Source organism: Arachis ipaensis, chromosome B10 (assembly GCF_059453495.1).
Source record: "Arachis ipaensis isolate K30076 ecotype BB chromosome B10, ASM5945349v1, whole genome shotgun sequence".
NCBI classification, from domain to species: Eukaryota; Viridiplantae; Streptophyta; class Magnoliopsida; order Fabales; family Fabaceae; genus Arachis; species Arachis ipaensis.
The window spans coordinates 146,720,660-146,741,528 of NC_142435.1; the positions used below are offsets into that span (position 1 = coordinate 146,720,660).

The following is a 20,869-nucleotide window of genomic DNA, read 5'->3' on the forward strand; positions in this document are numbered from 1 at the left end:
AAGTGGCTGCAAGAATGGATTCAGGGCAGGATGTCGTCCACTCATTGGACTTGATGGTGCTTTCCTGAAAACTGTCTTTGGAGGCTAGATTCTATCAGCTGTTGCGGCAGGATACAAACCATCACATATACGTCATTGCGTGGGCTATTGTGGAAGTTGAAAACATTGCCAACTAGAAATGGTTCCTCGAACTCTTGCACGCAGACTTGGGAGATTACAAGACACATGGTTGGTGTTTCATTTCTGATATACAAAAGGTATGTGTTTTATTTCGTAGGCTAAACTGTATTATATCATCTGCTACTGTAACATGTTATTGACTCGTTACAAGACTACTTTAGATGCACGATAACAAAAGTTAGGGACTCTTATGGTGCTTTTATTACAAAGTCAGGGGCTGTTATGGGGAGGAGAACACAAAGCAAGGGGCAATAATGGGTCACGATACTAGTTTATTCTAAATTGTCGTCGCTGCTGTATCTGTGTTAATTGTTATTTCCATTGACTCTGTTGCAGGGCCTGATTAATGCTGTACATGAGGTGATGCATAGTGTGCATCACCGTTGCTGTGTATGGCATTTGTGGACAAATTTTAATAAGCAATGGAAAGATCTGGAGCTAAGAGGCTTGTTGTGGGATTGTGCATGAGCCACTATTTTTGACGAATTCAAGGAACACAGGGGTAAGATGAAGCGGCTCAATCTGGATGCATGGGTATACCTCGAAAAATGGCCAACACATTCTTGGACAAGATCTCAGTTCAGTCACAGGCCAAAGTTAGATTCAATAAGTAACAATGCGTGCGAAGTATTCAACGCAAAGATTAAGGAAGCTAGGAAGAAGCCGATAATCACACTGCTGGAAGAGGTTAGGATGTTCGTAATGAGTACAATGGCCAAAAATAAGGTGAAGCTGGATAATCATGTTAGGATACTTCCCCTGGTGATCAAGAGTAGACTAGAGAAGGTGAGGAAGGAATCTAAGCACTGGCAACCAATCTGGGCTGGAGACACCGGATACGAGAAGTTTGAGGTGCATGGACACCCTACAAACCATGTAGTGGATTTGGGGAAAAAGCTATGTACTTGCCAGTTTTGGATGCTAACTGATAATATATTTAAGTGTTACTTAAGTATGTAGTTAGTCTGCCTAGTAACATGAATTAATTATTCACCAAATCCTTATTATTGTTTATACTGTTGCAAGAATCCTATGTGTTCACACCTGTGCTGCCATTGCTAGAGTGAACAAGCATCCAGAGGATTTCTGCCACAAGCTCCTGACAATGGAGTCATACAACGCCACTTACTGCCACCACATAAACCCTCTACCTGGACAGCAATTATGGGAAAGATCGGAGAATAATAGACCGTTGGCACCATTGGTTAAGAGAAAATTGGGACAGCTCCAAACCAAGAGAAGGAAGGATGCGGACGAAGGAGGTCAATCTAGCAAGAAATCAAAGCCAACCACCACTCTGAAGAGGCAGCTACAACCATTCACTTACAAGTATTGCTTGCAGAAAGGTCATACAAAAAGGGGGTGCACGAAGAAAAGGGTTGCTGAAGCTGCAGAAGCTGCTATTGCTGCGGCCAAAGCTGCGGAGGCTGCTAAGGACCCAAAGGTTGTTGCTCAGACTGTCACTGTAACTGCCTATGCGTCTGCTACAACAACTACTTCTAATGCAACTCAAGCTGCAAGTGCCTCTGCTACTGCATCTGCACCAGATCTTGCCACTCTTGTGGAGGTTGATATCCAGCAGGCTGAGATTGATCTGTCTCAGCCATCATACTCTGAAGCAGAAGACTCCCAAAAGATATTGTGTACAATAATGCTTCATGTTATGTGTTTTTATTATTTGGCGATTTCTTATTTTCTAGGCCTTATTACTATTTGCACTGCAGGAGCATCAACTTAAGAGGAAGACACCTACAAGACCTGGAAAACTGCCACTTAGAAGAAGGTCACCTCCTCCAATTGGCTCTGCATCATCAAATCCAATGCAGGGAGCTAGTGATACAACTGCAACAAGGCTGGCTAACTTCCTCAAGTTTGTGCCCACCCCAGGATTCAAACCGCTAAGAAAGAAGTGATTATGTCCATAGCTTTAGGTTGAAATTTCGAAAGTTTGTCTATTTTGTGAAACAATTATCTTTTGTTTTTCTGTTTGGTCATGGTGATTCATAGACACCTCTAAAACTTTTACATGCTAATTAAGTTACTAGAAAACAGCTGAAACAATGCTCAGTATATTTTTTATTGTTCTTGTGATCACTGCATTTTTGCAGAAGCTTATATGAACTAGTGTTATTGTCATTCAGTTATGAATGATACCTTATGTTAGCTTTCGTTATTCTTACTTATCCATAACATCATTGGGTGTTCAATTACGTTTACAAAAACAAAACCATAGAAACAACCCAATCTAATATCAATATATCAAAACCAGTCTAATATCAATTACATTGTTTATAAAATGGATTACACTAACAGCATGGTTCTGTGCTGTAGTTCTGAGCATAATCAAACCTTCAAAAGTAACATTAACACCAACACAAATAACACAAATACCCTTAAACCAAACACTTGGACCATCACTTTTACATTTTTGACATCTGCTTCTAGTTTACCCACCTTCCATGCAATGTTCATCTTCATCTCACCATGCTCATCCTCTTCATCAGACTTCACCGGCACATCATCCTGTACATAATTTGGCTAGACAAATAACCCACACCAATTCTTTTCACTAGTCTACAAATATGCATCAACCTTATCAAACAACTATCTTAAATAATTAACGCTTGAGATCTCAGCTAGTTAGTGCACTCACATTATAATTGGGACACCCGAAGAACGGCTTATTAGGATGAGCCTCCATCCCTGACTACCGAAGGACAGGCCTGCACCCACAACCGCACCACTCTGGAACTGTTGAACGCCGGCTACGCACATTGTTCCTTTTTCAGTTTTCGGTCGCAGAGGAGCGATTTGACTTTCCAGAAGCATGATTGTCACTTATGGTGGAAGAGGAGGAAGAAGAAGAATAACAGGACAAAATCGAACAAGAATCAGAGCAAGAAGAGGGTAGAAGCCGAAGAGCTTTAGCTAGACGACGAAGAGATTCATAGAGGAAGAACGAAGAACTGCGTTAGGGTTTATGATTGGTGTCAGGGACTAATTTGGGGAATTTTTTTATCATATTCCACATCAGCTAGCCATTTCAAGCGTCCTACGTGGAGGTGGCACCGCCAGCTCAGCGGTTCGACTGCTGAGTCATGCCGAAATTGGGTAGAAGAACCAGGATTTCGCACGGAGCTCAAACTGGAGGGTTCATTTAGAGCAATTGAAAACTGAGGGACAACATTGGTATACGAACCCAATCTGAAAGACCATTTTAGGAATTTACTCTATGTATCTCACATGTTATAAGAAAATTATATTATTATAAACAAATTTTGGTTATTCGTCTACGTTAAAAGTATAACTATTTATATGTCTTTTATTAATTTAAATTTCTTAAAAAATAATTACATAACATAATATTTTTTATTACATAAAAATCTAATATTCGGTCTTATTGATGACTCTACAAAAAAATATTTTTAACATAAAGCTATAAAAAAAAGAAAATATATAAAAAATATATATAAACTCAAAAATAAATTTTTGTATAATAAATATGTTAGAAATATAATTATTCATATTCTCGTACTATCAGCTAAGCTTTTTGAGAAAATGGTAGGTTTCATTATTTGGTATATATTATATACGCATACCAGATACCACACACATTAAATTTAAACTTTTAGATAAATTAAAGTAATTACATGACAGTCTATTACAATTTTAATAATTCTACTATGGTAAATATAATTATTTTGGTGGATATTATTTAGTTGAAATAATATATGAATCAATATATATAAATATACTAAAATACATAATAATTAATTTTTAGTGCACATATATAAAATATTTTTTTATATTATTTTATATAATATAACATATAAAATCAACCATATTTTAATAGCTAAGAGTTATATATAATAATTAACCTTCATAATTTAAAAAAATAACTCTAATAAAATACTTTTGGAGTATTATTTTTGATATTTTTAAAACTTTAATTGATTTAAAATTAAAATTAGTATTTTTGTCCGTAATGATATTACAGAATTATAAATTTTAAAAAAAATTATATCTCAATATTTTATTTTTATTATAAAATTTTAAAAATAAATAATACCTAACTTTCTTGTAATAAATATTAAAGATTTTATTAAATGAACCAAAATAAAAAAATAATAGCCGCAAGCAAGGACAGATGTACATGTTTCCGTTAATTATTTTTTATATGATGGATGAAATGGTATAATACATTGATATGAGTTAAAATGGGTGTATTTCACAAATGTGATGTATAATATAAATTGTTATTCACGATTTGCATAACAAAAGAAATCGTTACTCACGATTTTATAAATCACATTTTTTTTAATTAAAAAATTAAAATCGTGACTCACGATTTCTTTTTTTTTTTTGTCTTATCTGAAATCGTAACCTACAATTTCTATTAACTTTTTTTTATTTTTTGTCTTATTTGAAATCGTTATTCACGATTTCTTTTATCCCATATTAGTGCATTACACCAAAACATCATAATATTAATGAAAAACACCCATAACAACACAATATAAAAAAAAATTAGCCACATGTTTCGTTGTGGGGGCAAGTACTTCCACTATAATTTGAAATTTTTTTGAGTAGTATATGATAATAATATTTATTTGTCCCCACTAAATTATTGAATTTGACTCCATAATAATATTTTATTTAATTTTTGGTACTTCATAGTCAATTTAAAAATGTCATATTAGATATCATTAGAATGATAAATTCACAATTTAAATGAAATTTATTTTTTTTCTTAGAAATCGACTCGAAAGAGTATTATTTATCTATTTTTTATATTAATTTTAATTATTTTCCGTAACAACTACATAACATGAATGTGTAACATTATTCTATATAAAAAGAGAGATATTTCGATTGTATTGTTAAAAAAAAGTTACTTAATTTTTTTAAAATATGAAACCTAAATAATAAAATTTTAAGTTATATGTTATTATTTAAATTACTATTTTAGTGTTTTAATTTGTAAATTATAAATTTTAAAAACTAATCATGTTATATGTACATAGAAAATAACCTCATGTATATATATTGAAATAAAAAATACACATTAAAAATAAATTAAACAATATATATTTATATACAAATATATAATAATTGATTTTTATGTACACATAATATTTTTATTATAAAAATTTATTATATATATATATTTTGTCCCTACTGTCAATTTTTTAAATCCGTCACTAGCCGCAACCATGATAAAATCATAGCATGTGAATAAAAGGTAGTATTTTGATAATAAGTTTTAGAAATATTAGCATATGGGTTAAAATGCCAAGAAAAATAGAATGGGTGAAAAATAGAGAGAAATTTTAATTTTAGAAAAAAATATCTTATTTATAATAACATGGAGTATTATATGACGTATTTTGGTTGTCATCAAATTAATAATATATAATAGATTTTAATTTAGTTGCAACGAAAAATATTATATATGATATATTTTAATTATTAAATTAATAATTAATAATTAATAATTAGTAATAATATATAAGAGAAATTGAATAAATAGACGAGAAAGAGAAATAAAATGAATAAGAAGAAGGAGAAATCTCATTGATTTTGGAAGAAAAATTTCAATTTAATTATAATAAAAGAATGTCATGTAACACAATTTAATTATAAAATTAGTAATATAATAAATTAATAATATATAATAATTTTGTATTAAAATTGATAGATAAAATAAAATTGATCTTATTTTAATTAGAGAGACAGTGTTAGTATCACCTTAATATAGAAATCAATAAAAATTTGTTATTTATATAATTATCTTAATAAAATAATATAAAATTTTAATTGAACTAAGATTAAATATTAAAATGTCAAATCTAACTTTTTAATTTTAAATTATTATTTATGATATAGGATTCATAAATATTAATGTATCATGTTATAAAATCTAAAATAAAATTAAATTTAAAAGTTAAAACTAATCTTAAAAATGTGAAAATAACGTAATTTAATTGATTAAACCAATAAGCGATAAGCCCTAATCTTCTAGAAGACAACTCTCAATTTCTCAGATATAATATAAGAAATCTTAGGTGTTTCGTTTAATTTTAAAACCAACGTAACACTAAATTTATTTTTTTTACGCTGAAAGTGTTTGTCTTTTAACATTTTTATATATTTTTAGTTATTTACGATATTTTTTTATTCGATACGTTAAAAAATTAATTTATTATGGATTAACGTTTTATTTTAGAATTTATTATTAACTAATAAATTATTATACATATAAAATAAAATAAAATTTAAATTTTTAATACTTATTTAAATTAATAAATTAACTATTAGAGTAACTCACATAAATTAGCATTTATGATATATGATGAAATCTCTTCATCTTATCTTTGGCTGAACTGTGGCTACTTATCATCAAATGTTATTCAATTAGTAAATTCAACCAACGCAAGTTGGCACAGATAAATGAGGGTTTGTGTCTTTTAACCATCTCTTCCGAGTTTGATATTTACTGAAGGATGAGAATGGAGTTTGCTTGCTTGGGAGGGTCGTCCACTTTGTGTACCTCTGCAATACCCGAAGAATTAGTCATAGGGCTTCCGACCTGATGGATACCCTGGTGCAAATAAAAAAAAATTAATAAATTCAACAACCTCTCTTATTTTGACACGAATGTCTAACTACTTACCTATGATTAATTTTCAATATATATATATAGTGACGGATCCAGAAAATTTTAGTAGTGGGGTAAAATTTATATAACATTATAATAATTTTTATAATAGAAATAATGTGTATATAAAAAATTAAATATTAAATTATCTATTAACCATTATATATGTGTATAAATATATGTATTGTTTAACTTATTTTTAATGTGTATTTTATATTTTAATATATATTTTATACAAATAATTATTTTTTATGTACATATAACATGATTATTGTTATGATTATATTTTATTATTGTAAAATATGATTAGCCTTCAAAATATCTAATATATAAATTACAATACTAAAATAGTAATTTAAATAATAATATATAATTTAAAATTCTATTGTTTTAGGTTTTATATTTTAAAAAATTAAATAATTTTTCTCTTAACACTACCATCAAAATTTCTCTCTTTTTATATATATTACTAAATAATTATTTAGAAATCCACTTCCGAATGCAATTAGAAATCGACTCTTATTGATATTTATAGTTAAAAAAGTTCTTTCAATTAATACAGTTGCTATGCAAAAATTAAAGCTAATTTAAAAAGAAGATAAATAATGTTCTTTTGAGTTGATTTTTAAAAAAGAACACTAATTTCATTTAAATTTGAGAATTAATCATTCTAACGAATTTCTAATATAAAATTTTTAAATTGACGATTAAGTACCAAAAGTTGAGTAAAAAATTATTGTGGGGTCAAATTTAATAATCTAATGGGGGCAAATAAATATTATTATCATATACTACTCAAAAAAATTTCAAATCGTAGTGGGGGCGCTTACCCCCACACCACTGTACATAGAACCGTCTCTGTATGTATGTATATATATATATATATATATATATATATATAAGCCATAATGAGAAGAATAAAAAAATAAAACCCAAATAAAAAATAATTTCCACTATATTCTGTGTATTAGAGGAGAAAACAATGTTATTAGAGGAGGGAAAATAAATCTGCCACATCATTAGTGGAATGATAGATGACCCTAGAGTTTAAATAAATTGATTAGGGAACAGATCAGTCATCACCCTAGAGATTAAATATTGAAAGGCAGATCCACTAAAAATTGCATCTTCTTTATTTATTATTCTTCTTAATTAACAATTCCTCTATGTTATTGTTATTATGAAGTTCACCATCCATATTTGGTCAAAGTATAATATTCCTAATTAAACGTAGCATTACATTGGTAATTGCTGCAAATTTTAATTAAACTCTTCACAAGTTCACATACACATGTAGAAAGTGGCCAACTTTATGCATGGTGAGAATGACAAGTACATTTTGGAAAAAAGGTAAGAGTAAAATCATTTCATATCATGTTCTATTTTTATTCAAATAAATAGTTAAATTAATCTTTAAAAAATTATACAATTTTTAATTTAATTTTAAAATATTTTTTAATTAAATTTATCTTTCAAATATTTTAAGTTAATCACATTAATCTTTTTGTTAATTTTGTTACGAACGACATTAATAAAAATTGACTTGACACGTTAAGTTATAGGTTAGCATTGAAACAACGTCGTTTTGGTTCCTATTTCAATTAGTGTGATTGAGAACTCTCTCCCTCTTACTTTCATTCACAAGCTAAGTTCTTGTTTCTCTTACAAGACTCTCTCTCACTTCTTTTAATTTTTTTTTTTTTTTTTGAAAGGAAGAGCTCAACACTCGAAGTGGAGCATACAAGGATAAAGACAAGAAAAATAAAAGACAACTCAACTCTTATGTCATCTCCGACATAGCCATCAACAACATGAGTTAGTTACCACACCATTCTATAGCACATCGAAACGATTGAGTCGCACAATCTACAACGCCTATTGTCTTGTTCTGGAATATTACATCATTCTTTCGTAGCCAAACGTTCTATATAACTGAGAAAAATCCAACTAACCAATACTTGCGTAGCTCTTTTCTCATAGGCATGGATCTCCAACTCTCAAAGTGATCTTTCAAAGTACCGGGAGCAGTGCACACCTGACCAAATTCCGTGATCCATGCACACCACACCTGCCAAGAATACTCACAAGTAACAAACAGGTGCTGAACATTTTCAACATCGTTTTTACACAACATGCACATATTATCATTTTGTTCTAAGATTCCCAACCTACTCAACCGGTCCTTTGTATTAACCCGGCCAACCAATGTAAACCAAGTGAACAACTCAACTCGAGGCGGAACTAAGCCTCTCCAAATTTCTTTTGTGAATCTGTAGCTCAGAATCTTCTCGTCCAAAGTCGCTTTCTGCAAAACCTGTACAAATGAGTTAGTAGTATAAACGCATTCCTTGTCAAATTTTCACACCACTCTAACTTGCACTTATGCTATCAGTCTAACAAATTGCAAGACATGAAGCATCTGATCCAAGGTTTCTGTTTCTCATTGGCGGAGTTCCCGCCTCCACTAGAAGTGCCAAACCCACTCTATTCCATCCCAAAATCTACAATTCCCAATTGCTGATCCTTTTTGGCTTGAAATCAAGAAGAGTCTCAGAAAAGATTCTTTCAACTTTCCCACTTAAAGCCATTTATCCTCCCAAAATCTGATGGTCCTACCATCCCCTACCTCCATAGCAAGCTCATCAATCATCTTCTGCCTAACTTGTTGCTCCTTTATTTGTAGTTGACATATGTCTCTCCATGGGCCACCTCTCTCTGGTAAAGTCTTAGTAGATAAAAATTGATTTGGGTTCAAACTATTACAGGAACACACAATCTTCTTCCAAAGCGGACAGTCCTCCTTTGAGAATAGCCACCACCATTTAAACAGTAGAGCAGTATTACGAACCACCACATCACCCACACCCAGCCCTCCTAACTTCTTTGGTGCCTGGACCATCTTCCACTTCACGAAGGCCATACCAGGTTGTCGTCATCCTTCCCCCAAAAGAACCTCCGCTGCAAAGAGATGATTCTTCGTGCAGCCGTATTTGGCATCTTATACAGACTCAGATAGTAAATTGGTAGGCTGTTAATTACAGATTTAATGGGTACCAGCTTTCCAGCCTTACTTAGGACCTTCGCTTTTTATAAGCTGAGCTTCTCTTCCACCTTATCTATCACCGGCTTCCAAGATTTTACTAACCGCAGATTTGCTCCTAGGTTAATACCAAGATACCTCACCGGTAGGGCTGCCTCCTGGCAACCAAGCAGCTAACACATCCGACTAGTCCACTCCTGACTGCAATTCACTGGTATCAAGCTGGACTTCTCAAAGTTAATGCTCAATCCCGACATAATCTTGAAGCACCTCAGAAGTCTCTTATAATTTCTCATTGTCTCCTCCTCGGGCAGGCATAATAATGATAACTCAATATCATCCCTACTGACTAAAAGAGGAGATATTCGACCGTTCCTTACCGCCTCCCCAATCATTCTGTTGAGTACATCCACCATCAGAACAAACAAAAACGGCGATAATGGGTCGCCTTGATGAAGTCCCATATTTCGATGGTGTCCTATTAACCAGAATAGAGATAGATGCCGACCTAATACACTCCTTGACCCATGCCCTCCATGTAATACCGAATCCCATCTTCTCCAACACAGTATCGACGAAGCACCATTTAACTCTATCATAGGCTTTGTGGAAATCCAGTTTGATCATCGCTGATGCCTTTCTTTTCAGTTTTAACCAGTGCACAGTTTCACATGCAATTAACGCTCCATCATGTATCTTTCTCCCCTTCACAAAGGCACTCTGGGATTCTCCAACTAACCCTAGCATGACACTCCTCATTCTTCGTGTCAGTAGTTTAGAAATAAATTTATAAAAACATCCAACCATGCTGATAGGTCTGAAGTCTTTTATCTCCTTTGCCCCAACGAATTTCGGTGCCAAAGCTACCCATGTGACATTAGAGTCTGCTGGTAGTCTTGCAGTATCAAAAAAGCTTATTACAATTGTAGTAAGTTTCGTCCCAATCTCACTCCAACACTTTTTTTTTTATAAAATTCATGTTGTATTCATCACTCCATGATACCTTAAAAGATTCACAGTCTATTACTGCCTCTTTCACTTCCTCTACCAATGGCATCACCTCTAGAGCTTCAGCTTCCTTCCTCTATAGTCGGTTGACTAATCCATCCCTAAAGCTCAAGGTTGGGGAGGCTTCCTAGTGGTACATGCATTTATAAAAGTCTCTAATCGCCACCTTGATTCTTGCTTGATTTCTTAGTAGTCTCCCATTAATCACCAATGACTCTATCCTGTTATTCCTTCTTCTTGCCGAAGTAATATTGTGAAAATACTTATTCCTATCCATCTCATTAGCATGCCGAGCCCTAGACATTTGCTTCCAGTGAACATCCTGTCTGACATATCACTTCTTATATCACTTCTTATATCACTTCACTAATGCCCTTCTCCCTGCCTCCATTGTACCATCATACAATCCACTACTAACCATATCATCCACCTTCTTTATCTCTTCCTCAAACTTACTTATCTTCTTAGCTATATCCCCAAAATGCTGCTTATGTCATCTCCGTACTGGTACTGACAGCACTTTCATCTTGTCTAGGAATTATACATCACCTAATTCCCTCCACTCTTCCTTGACCATTCTTATAAAACCTTCATGCGTGAACCACGAGTCCAGGCACCGAAAAGGTCTTGGGCCAACAAACTTTCTGCTGTCTTCCATTATCAATGGGCAGTGATCTGATAAATCTCTTGGACTTCCCCTCAGGCGTGTCCCCGGGTACATCTCGAGCCACCCTAAAGTCACAAGGCTCTTATCAATATGACTGCATGAACTTCTCCTAAACCATGTATACTTTCGATAATTTAACGCCAGATCAACCAGCTCTATATCATTTATCCATGCTCTAAAATCTTCAACAGACGCTGATAAGCTAGTCGTTCCTTTTCTTTCTTCCAAATGCATAATTCCATTAAAATCACCCAAATAACAGAATGGCACTTGGCACAACCTTGAAATGTAGCTCAACTCTTTCCACATTGAGATATTTTCTGCTCTCACATGTGGTCCATACACTAAACAAACAGCACAATGAAAATTATCTTTTATCACAATCCCTTCTACACACATCCATCTATCCCCTTTAAAACAATTACTCAATTTGAAAACTGATTCGTCCCATATTAACAATAACCCTCCGGAAGCCCCAACCGAACTCACAAATTCCCAGCTAGCTCTGTCACTACCCCAAATACGCATTACATCAAAATTAGTCACCAATTCCTTTTTTGTTTCTATCAATCCCAACATTTTCAATCTGAACTTATTTTTAAAACTCTTTAGCATACTAAATTTTTCAGCACCACCAAAACCCCTAACATTCCAAGAACTTATAATCATTTAACATTATTAGTACACACCTGCTTGCAAGTTTTTGGCTGGCTTCTTCGTATTTTTTTTCTTTGCCTGTCATCGCTTCAGGGCCATTGCCTCGTTTTGCTTCTATAGGATTGCCATAATATCCTCCTCATCACTGCACTGAGCACCGGAATCTACAGCTAATTTCCAAGCTTCTTTGTTCTCAACCATTTTTTCTTCCCAACTCAGTCTTTGTTCCTCCTTGTGAGATCCATTTCCACCATCCAAACCAACCTCAGCCTATGATCTTGCGTCTGTACGGCTCTCGTATTCCTTCTCTTGGCCCTTATCATAATCCTGTGCCCCACCATTCCTCAAGCTTTTTCTTTCCTGCGTTCTCAATCCTGTCCCAGCTTGGAGTTGCCAATCTTTGTTTTGTGCGTTGTGGCTTCTGTCAGCGTCATCATCCACACCATGCCCAGCAGCTACTACACATGCCCCTAGGTCCTTCGCCACAGTGTGCATTCTTCCCATCTCATCAGACCTACGTCCACCCAAGAGGGTTTTTCTAGGTTCTGCATTGAGGTCCATTTCACGTCTCCACTAGCTAAGATTCTTTCCCTCATCAGTGGATCCACCTGCGGCGTTCTTCCCTCCATCGAAACCCCCAGCTTTCACCTCCCGTGTGGCCGCCTCAGTCAAGCGACCCTGTCCGCACCGAGCCTCCCCGTTGTGCGACATCCCAGCCATAGCACCACTCGCATGGTCAAACTCCTCGTGCATAGCGTCTGCGGCTGGAGGCTGCCTCCCCTGTCGAGATGGTTCAGCCGCCTCTGCCTCGCGGTGTTGACCGCTTCCTTCCACACTAAGCCACGTCGCATCCCCTACTCTGCTGATTCGTGGAAGCTCCGCTTGAGACTCGTTTGCAACCCAGCCTATAGTCCCTACCGGGTCACCATGGAGTAAGGCTTAAGCCCAACCTAGTTGGATAGGCAATTGGATCCTCCGTTCCAAAGGCCCATATCCTTCTCCCAATTCTGAGTCCCCTTACCACCCTTATTGGGCTTAGTCAATCCCAGCCCATTATCCTCTCTTGTAATCTCATTTGGTTCGTTGCCATAATGCCCCCAATAAACATATGTTACCGTTTTATCCGAATCTACCTCCTGATTAATTTCCATTGATCCCTGAGAATGCTCCTTTTCTTTAAGTGCCGCACAATCAGCTTTTTCATAATGTCGTTTTAAATTATTATGATTCCATTTATTCAAATCTAAAGATGAATTTATTAATTTGTCCCTTTCGTGTTCATCATTCCTGCAGACCTCCATCATGAGCACAGGCGCACAGCCGCCTGATCCTGTTCAACCACCAGCCGTCCGTCACCATAATTCAACGCTTCGCCATTTTCTTCATGTTGTATCTCTTTAGCATTTATTGTTTGTCTGTCTCCTAACTCCTTGTTTCTCTCCCGAAAGCATTCTTCCCGATACACCTCTCCACCCGCTTCTCTTACGAGAACGTCAAATCCGCTTTCTTTTAATTTTCGACGTCATTGAGGAGAAGATAAAGAAGCCTTTATTGTTGTCGCCGATTGAAGCATCCGACATATTGCAAGTTTGCTATTGAGGAGTGGGCTTCGGCGCAGTGATTAAAGACGTGACCGACGCCATTTTTGTCGTTGTTTAAGGTTTTTTTCTAGTTACTAAACTTGTTCTTAGGATTGTGCCATTAAAATCTGTTTCTTGTTAGTTGTTAGTGTCTTTTGTTGGAACTAAAAACTGTTTGTGGGATTAGAATTTTGCTCCTTGTTGATTCATGAAAATTAATCAAGGGCCGAATATTAAAGGAGTATCAATTTTTCTGTTCATTATTTATGTTTAGTGTTTGTTTTGTTGTTAGGTTTTGATTTTTGCATTTTTTTCATAGAGTTCGATTTTGTAAAAGAAAAATTTTTTATTTTTTTATTTTTTTGTTACTAAACTTTTGTTTAAGATTGTGTCGCCATTAACGTGAAAAGTGATCACAGGACTAACGTGACTAAAATAAAATTTTTAGAAAATAAATTTGATTAAAAAAATATTTCCAGAATTAAATTAAAAATTAAGTGATATTTCAAGAATTAATTTGACTATTATTTAATACAAAATATTATTTATTTGTACACTAAAATTAGTTATTAAAATTAGTCATTAATATATTTGTATATAAATATATATGTAGTTTAATTTAATTTTAATATATATTTATATTTTAATATATATTTTATACTGATAACTGACTTTGGTGACTAATTTTGGTGAATGTGTAACACAATCATATTTAATATCAGACTTCCTTTCAATCAAGAAAAAACATATCTGGCTATGATGTAGGCGAATTTATTTCTATGTATACAATAAGCACAATGCTATGGTTTTGAGATTTAGAAAATAAGAGGTCTCAATAATAATTAATTAACTAGCTTTAAGCTTGTGGATGCCACGACAGATCGATCTTTATCTTGACAAAAGCAGTGAAACTTATTGCATGATATGCATTAAGAAACATTTGATTCTCTTACATATTATTGATTTCTAAATCATAGCATTCATTTTGTTACCGATGATCTTTAATTAGATGCAATTGTTTTTTAAAGGAAACTGTTTTCTAATAATAATAATAATAATAAAAGTGGAACATTTTTTCCCTTTTTCATTTCACAAGTAGTATAAAATTCTAGTGCTGAGTGGATATTAACCTTTTCTCGTTATGAAAAAAAAAAAAAAAATAATAGTGAATAATTAAAAAAAAAAATCACATCATCGAATTCAGAAATGCCAATATCACTCTCCAAATTCTACCTATTAATAAATAAGTCTAACACTAATTACAAATTGCAAAGGAAATAATCTAATGTAATACAGTCAAGTCTATAACCAACGTCAAATTAGAACTGAATACCATTCATGGCTAAGCTATTATCTTTTATATAGCAGCTAATAAAACTAAACAGCATGATCATGATACTATTTTTCTAAAGAATTTATTAATAAAAAAAATTAATAAATATATATTTAACATTTTCTTTATGCAAGATTTTTTTAAATTTTTTTATAGACTTTTTTTCTTATTTTATTAGTCTTAATTATACTAATTTTTTCTTTTAGATAATCAAAAATTAAATTTTAGATTTTTAGACTGTGTTTAAAAGAGAGACTAAAATTAAAAAACTGAGAATAAATAAAATCTCTATATTATGTTCGATGTAAAATATACAAGACTAAGTTATGTCTTAATTTTTAATTTGGTTCAAAATAAATATGAACATGAAATATGAATATTTACTAAAATGTTCTTAGTTATTAAAAAAATATTGTTAAATTTTCAGTTTCTATCTTTAAAAATTTTAATCTCTTGTATCTTCACTTTTTGAAAATATTAAAAAAAATAAAATAATTTTAGTTTCAATTTCTAACTATTAAACACAATACTGAATCTCAATTTTTAATTCTAATTTAAATCTCTGAAAATAAATACTATCTTAAATTATTAAAACTCATAATTTTTTTTAAATTAGTTTAAACTAATAGAAAAAGACACATGAACCAAAAAATTTCGAATAACAAATCACACCCTTGCTTATTTGGTTTTATACTAAACTACTATTTACACCCAGCTATCTAAATAAGAAAAAAAAAAGAGTGATTTGAAGATTAACAATATTTAAAAATTAGAAAAAAAATTGAAAAATTCTTTTAAAATTATCTTTAAAAAAAACTTCAAATAAAATATAAAAAATATTATATACAAATTAAGAATCAATCATTAAATCAATCATTATATATTTATATAAAAATATGTATTATTTAACTAATTTTTAATATATATTTTATATTTCAATATATATACTATATAAATAGCTATTTTTTTTATATAGTTGCATGTTAATAATAATAGTAGGATCGAACTATATTTAAAAAAGTATATTTTTTTCATGTTTTTATAGCATGAATAATTGTAATAAAAATCTATTTCAACATTATTAGCTAGAATAGAAATACTATAATTCAAATATTATTTGGATTTACCAATATAATAATATTTGTTAAAATATATTTTATGCTATTATATATTAATGTAATATTTAAATATATTTCGTATTAATTTTGTATCTATTTGATATTAAATTCATTTCAACATTATATTTAAACTATATATTATTAATTTCTAAATAGACATTTTTACGGTACATCTAATAAAATATCTAAATGCACAATTTTATCATGAATTCAAACAATGTTAAAAAAAAATAAAGGATAAATTACAAAGATCTCCCCTCACCTATAGGTCTTTGAATATTGTAGAAGATGTTCTCTTTTATTTTTTTTTTAATTCACAATTTTTTTAGATCGTTTACAACAACTCGACCCAAAAAGAAAAAGAAAAACAACAAAATAACTCTAAAAAATAATTAGGCATCCTTTTATATATATATTTTTAAAATCACATATCCGCGGCTTCCCCTATATTGCTTAGTAACACTACATATATATCCCCACCCTTTACATGATCATTAGTATTCAATGTTGAATTTTATTTATATTTTTTACATGATCATTAGTATTTAATTTAATTAAATTTTTATATTATTTTTAGTTTTATAATTAGATCACTTATAGCATAAAAAATATTAGAGTCAATTGAATATTTTTTCACAAATTAAAATTATTCATAATTAAAAACTTAATTAAATTTTTTATTAGATTTATTTTAGAAGAAATATTTTATTAATTTTAATATTTTTAACATAAAAAATATCTAATTACAAAATTAAAAATAATATAAAATTTAATTTAAAAAAAATTAAAATTTAATTAAAATTTGATAAACCTATAAAAACTAAGAGATTAATTAAATTTTTTTACCCTTGCTACAAATTAGTTGCTCACTTAACATTTGTGTGATGAATACACAGAATTTTTATTTTATTTTATTTTATTTTATTTTCTCCTTCTGATTCTCATGTTTGGAGTGATGAAGCTACCTAGGAAGCTCTCATTATAAAATAAAATAAAAATTCTGCTTTTTTTTTAAATAAAAAAATGGAAATATGCATGTTGGTAGTGGCCATGATGGTGATGCAGGTGCTAATTAAAATATTGATTCTCTGAGTGTATTTTAAATTTTAATCTTCAAACACATGTCAAAGTGTACTAACTTCAATTCACCATATATATGGAAGGTGTCTCTCTCTATGTTGGATCTCCTCTCTTCTCACATTATTAATGGCTTCTTATTCTCTCTTCTTTTCTCCATCCTTCTCACTAGGATAATACTTCCTCCTCCAACGTCTCTTTTATAAGTTTTAATTACACAACATGTTTCTGTAACGCTTTTCTTCCATTTAATCCTTTCTTTGACTCGGTCTTTTTTTTTTTTTTTTTAATTTTATCACTATATATGTGTGCCTTGTCTTGTTTGGTTCATATGTCCCCTCTTGCACTTTTTTTTTTCTATTGGGTTCTGCAAATCTGAATGAATATGCTTAAACCCTTGTAATGTTCATAGCTCCACTTTTTTTTTTTTTTTTTTTTTCACATTCTGAGTTCTGCAAATCTGAATGAATATGCATATGCCTAAACTTTTTGATAACCCAAAAAAACAAAAAATATTTGTGCGTTAATCTCTGATGTGGTTCAACCCATCATCTGATGAAAGCTTCCTAAATTTTCTTGCTTGGGATTTTCCGAGGTAAGCTTTTTTTTTTTTTTTTAACATAAATTTAGATATCTCTATTCTAAAATCTTAAATATCCATTATTCCATTAAGAAAAATATATTCATATTTATTATATCTCATTTCTGAAACTAACAAAACATTCTTGTTTCTTGAAAGTGACATCACTGCAGTTACATCAATTCGTTACTTCTCCTTCTTAAAATTTTAAATTTTAATCTTGTATTTATATATAATTGACCTGTTCTTTTTTTTTTTTTCAGTTTCAGATAGTTGTCGAAAATTCAGAAAGAAAAAGAAATTGGTCATGTCTAACAGGAAAGCGTTTCCTGCGTGGAGCTTTATCGGCGACATTTGCTTGTGTCGCCATAATCCGTCATCAGAAAAGATGAGGATTCTTGAATTGTCACACTCTAGTGGCAACGGTTCTACTTCTTCCTCAGATGAAAAATCTCAGGATGCAGATTATTTTGATTACAAGATTCCATGTCTAAGCGATGAGCTTGAGACCTTGATTCTTGCAAGATTACCGATAACAGAACACTGGAAGTTGTGTTGTCTGAACAAGCAGTTCCTCTCATTCCTAAAAACCGGTGAAGTCTTCAGAATCCGGCGAGAGATCGGGTTGAAGGAACCGGTTGTTTTCATCGCGAGCGATGAAAGCAACTGGTGGTCCTTCAACTCCAGATTTACCTCCTTCAAGAAGATTCCAGTGATTCCATCAGACTACAGTTTTGACTGTGGCGACAAGGAGTCCTTCGCCGCCGGGACTAATCTGTTCGTCTCCGGCAAGGAGATTGACGGCACGGTTGTTTGGGGATTTGAATTTGCAACGAACAAATGGTTCAAGGCGCCTAAAATGATTAATCCGAGGTGCCTTTTCGCCTCGGCGACGAAAGGAATCTTTGCTTATATTGCAGGTGGTTTGGAGACCACAACTTGCCAGGAAGTTCTCAGCTCTGCTGAGAAATACAACTCCGAGAGCCGGTCCTGGGATCGGCTCCCGGAGATGAAACAAAAGAGAAAGTTTTGTTCCGGTTGTTACATGGACAACCGGTTTTATGTTCTTGGAGGGCGGGATGAGTATGATAACGATCTTGTTTCCGGGGAATTCTTTGATGAGGGGAAAAATATCTGGATCTTGATTCCCGGAATGCTTAAAGACATTCCTCTTCCGAGTTCCCGGTCGCCGCCTTTGGTGGCGGTTGCGAACAACGAGCTTTACACGCTGGACGCTTGTTCGAATGAACTGAAGGTGTATGTGAAGGAAAGTAATTCATGGAAAACATTGGGGCCGGTGCCGGTGAGAGCTGATACACGAGGAGGATGGGGTGTGGCGTTTAAGTCTCTGGGGAATGAGCTCCTTGTTATTGGTGGTGCTACTTCTTCTTCGCATTGCGCTTTCACTATTTACACTTGCTGTCCTGATCCAAGAATTGAGAAATTGAAGTGGACAAGAATTGTATGTGGCAGCACAAATCTGAATCCTTTTATTCGCAATTGTGCTGTCATGTTAGCTTGAAAGGTTGAATTTGCTTCAAGATTCTGATGCTCTTTGATCATTGTTTCTAGGGAAACTAATGTAAGGAAGTATAATAATTGCTTTAAAAGCCAAAGAATCAGATAATAAGATTCAACCTTCTAATTCTAAACCTACCTGCCTTTTATTTTATTTTTCCTAGTTTAAATATTGATAAATATGTTTTCTAGTCATAGTTTCATGTATTCACCAATTTGTTCACGTATGGCGTACTAATTCACAATTCATTGGGGTTCCGGAATCCTCTGATATGCCTCTGGAATTCTCATGTTAGGTACCTGAACCTGTTTTCGGGGCTAAGAGAATTGTGTAAATATGGTTGTACTGTCTAGTAACCTCTAGTGTGAATGTGTGACCATTTTTGGAAGGAAAAAGTATAGGATACCAACATATTATCTGTCAATTTATTGCCAATAATAATTAATTATTATATTTTAAATACATATATAAAGAGACACATCTAGAAAATATATCTATATAAAGACACTTCTATTAAACACAACTATAAAAAAGACATTTCTATTAGACACATTCACGAAGACACTTCTATAAAACACAGTTATAAATAAGAGTTAGTATAAGTTGGCAGATATGCTGTTGGTAACGTAACGAGACCGTTTTTTGAAGAGTGTTCATGCATTCACTAGGACATCAATTCGAACAATCAAGCTATCAAATAATGCATAATGTTTTAAAAGGCAAAATGGAGGTTGGACTAAGAAATTTGAATCGTGGTCTAAAATTGATTTAAGTTGCTAAAGGATAGTGGAATAAGAGTTAAATTAGGCAACAATTTACTAAAAAATGATTGCCATTTTTGTCTCACAATATTTTCTTTTTTTTTTCTCATAATATTTTCTATCCAAATAACTAAAAAAATTAATCTGTGGTTAATATAAACTTCATTTAAAAATAAGTCAGATGAATAAGTTGACTACTTGATTAATTTAAATTTATTGAATAATTTGTAATTATTGCAGTTAAATAAGGTAGAGACTTTTTATCAAATAATTTAAATAATATTGATAAAAAAATCATAAAAAATGTGGTTAAAAGATTTTCTTATTTAAAAAACACAATTTATTATGATTTTTTTCTTCCATATTTCTATTTTAGAAACGATATCCAACACAATATTAATACTTGAATGCAATTTATTCTATGATAATAAGAATTTAATTTTAATATTTTAGTAGTACAAATATTTTATACAATTATTTAATTATGTCTATTCTTTCAGATTATCATTATACTGTCAATATAAGACATAATTATTTTTAATCGTATTTGTTTACATGGACCGAACAATGAAACAGAGACAATATACAAAATTGGTACAAAATTGGGTTTGACAGATAAGACATGAATAAAAATATTATATTTATAGAAATTGATTTAGTATATTTTGTATTTATTTTAACAGAATAAAAA

General features: G+C 31.9%; 3 protein-coding genes across 3 annotated transcripts; 2 read left to right on the top strand and 1 right to left on the bottom strand.

The window, feature by feature from the left end:
• Positions 1-1,285: 1,285 nt before the first annotated feature.
• LOC148582035 (uncharacterized) lies at positions 1,286-2,093 on the top strand. Its single transcript, XM_088500992.1, has 2 exons — positions 1,286-1,840; positions 1,905-2,093. The coding sequence occupies exons 1-2, from the start codon at positions 1,286-1,288 to the stop codon at positions 2,091-2,093; spliced, it is 744 nt and encodes a 247-aa protein (XP_088357118.1).
• An 8,127-nt stretch (positions 2,094-10,220) lies between these two features.
• Positions 10,221-10,637, bottom strand: LOC148582036 (uncharacterized). Its single transcript, XM_088495160.1, has one exon. It carries the CDS (start codon positions 10,635-10,637, stop codon positions 10,221-10,223), a length of 417 nt encoding a protein of 138 aa, XP_088351286.1.
• A 6,784-nt stretch (positions 10,638-17,421) lies between these two features.
• Positions 17,422-19,543, top strand: LOC107621779 (F-box/kelch-repeat protein At3g27150-like). The gene is made up of 2 exons (XM_088485869.1): positions 17,422-17,913; positions 18,162-19,543. Exon 2 carries the CDS (start codon positions 18,206-18,208, stop codon positions 19,418-19,420), a length of 1,215 nt encoding a protein of 404 aa, XP_088341995.1. The 5' UTR covers positions 17,422-17,913; positions 18,162-18,205; the 3' UTR covers positions 19,421-19,543.
• The last annotated feature ends 1,326 nt before the right edge of the window (positions 19,544-20,869 follow it).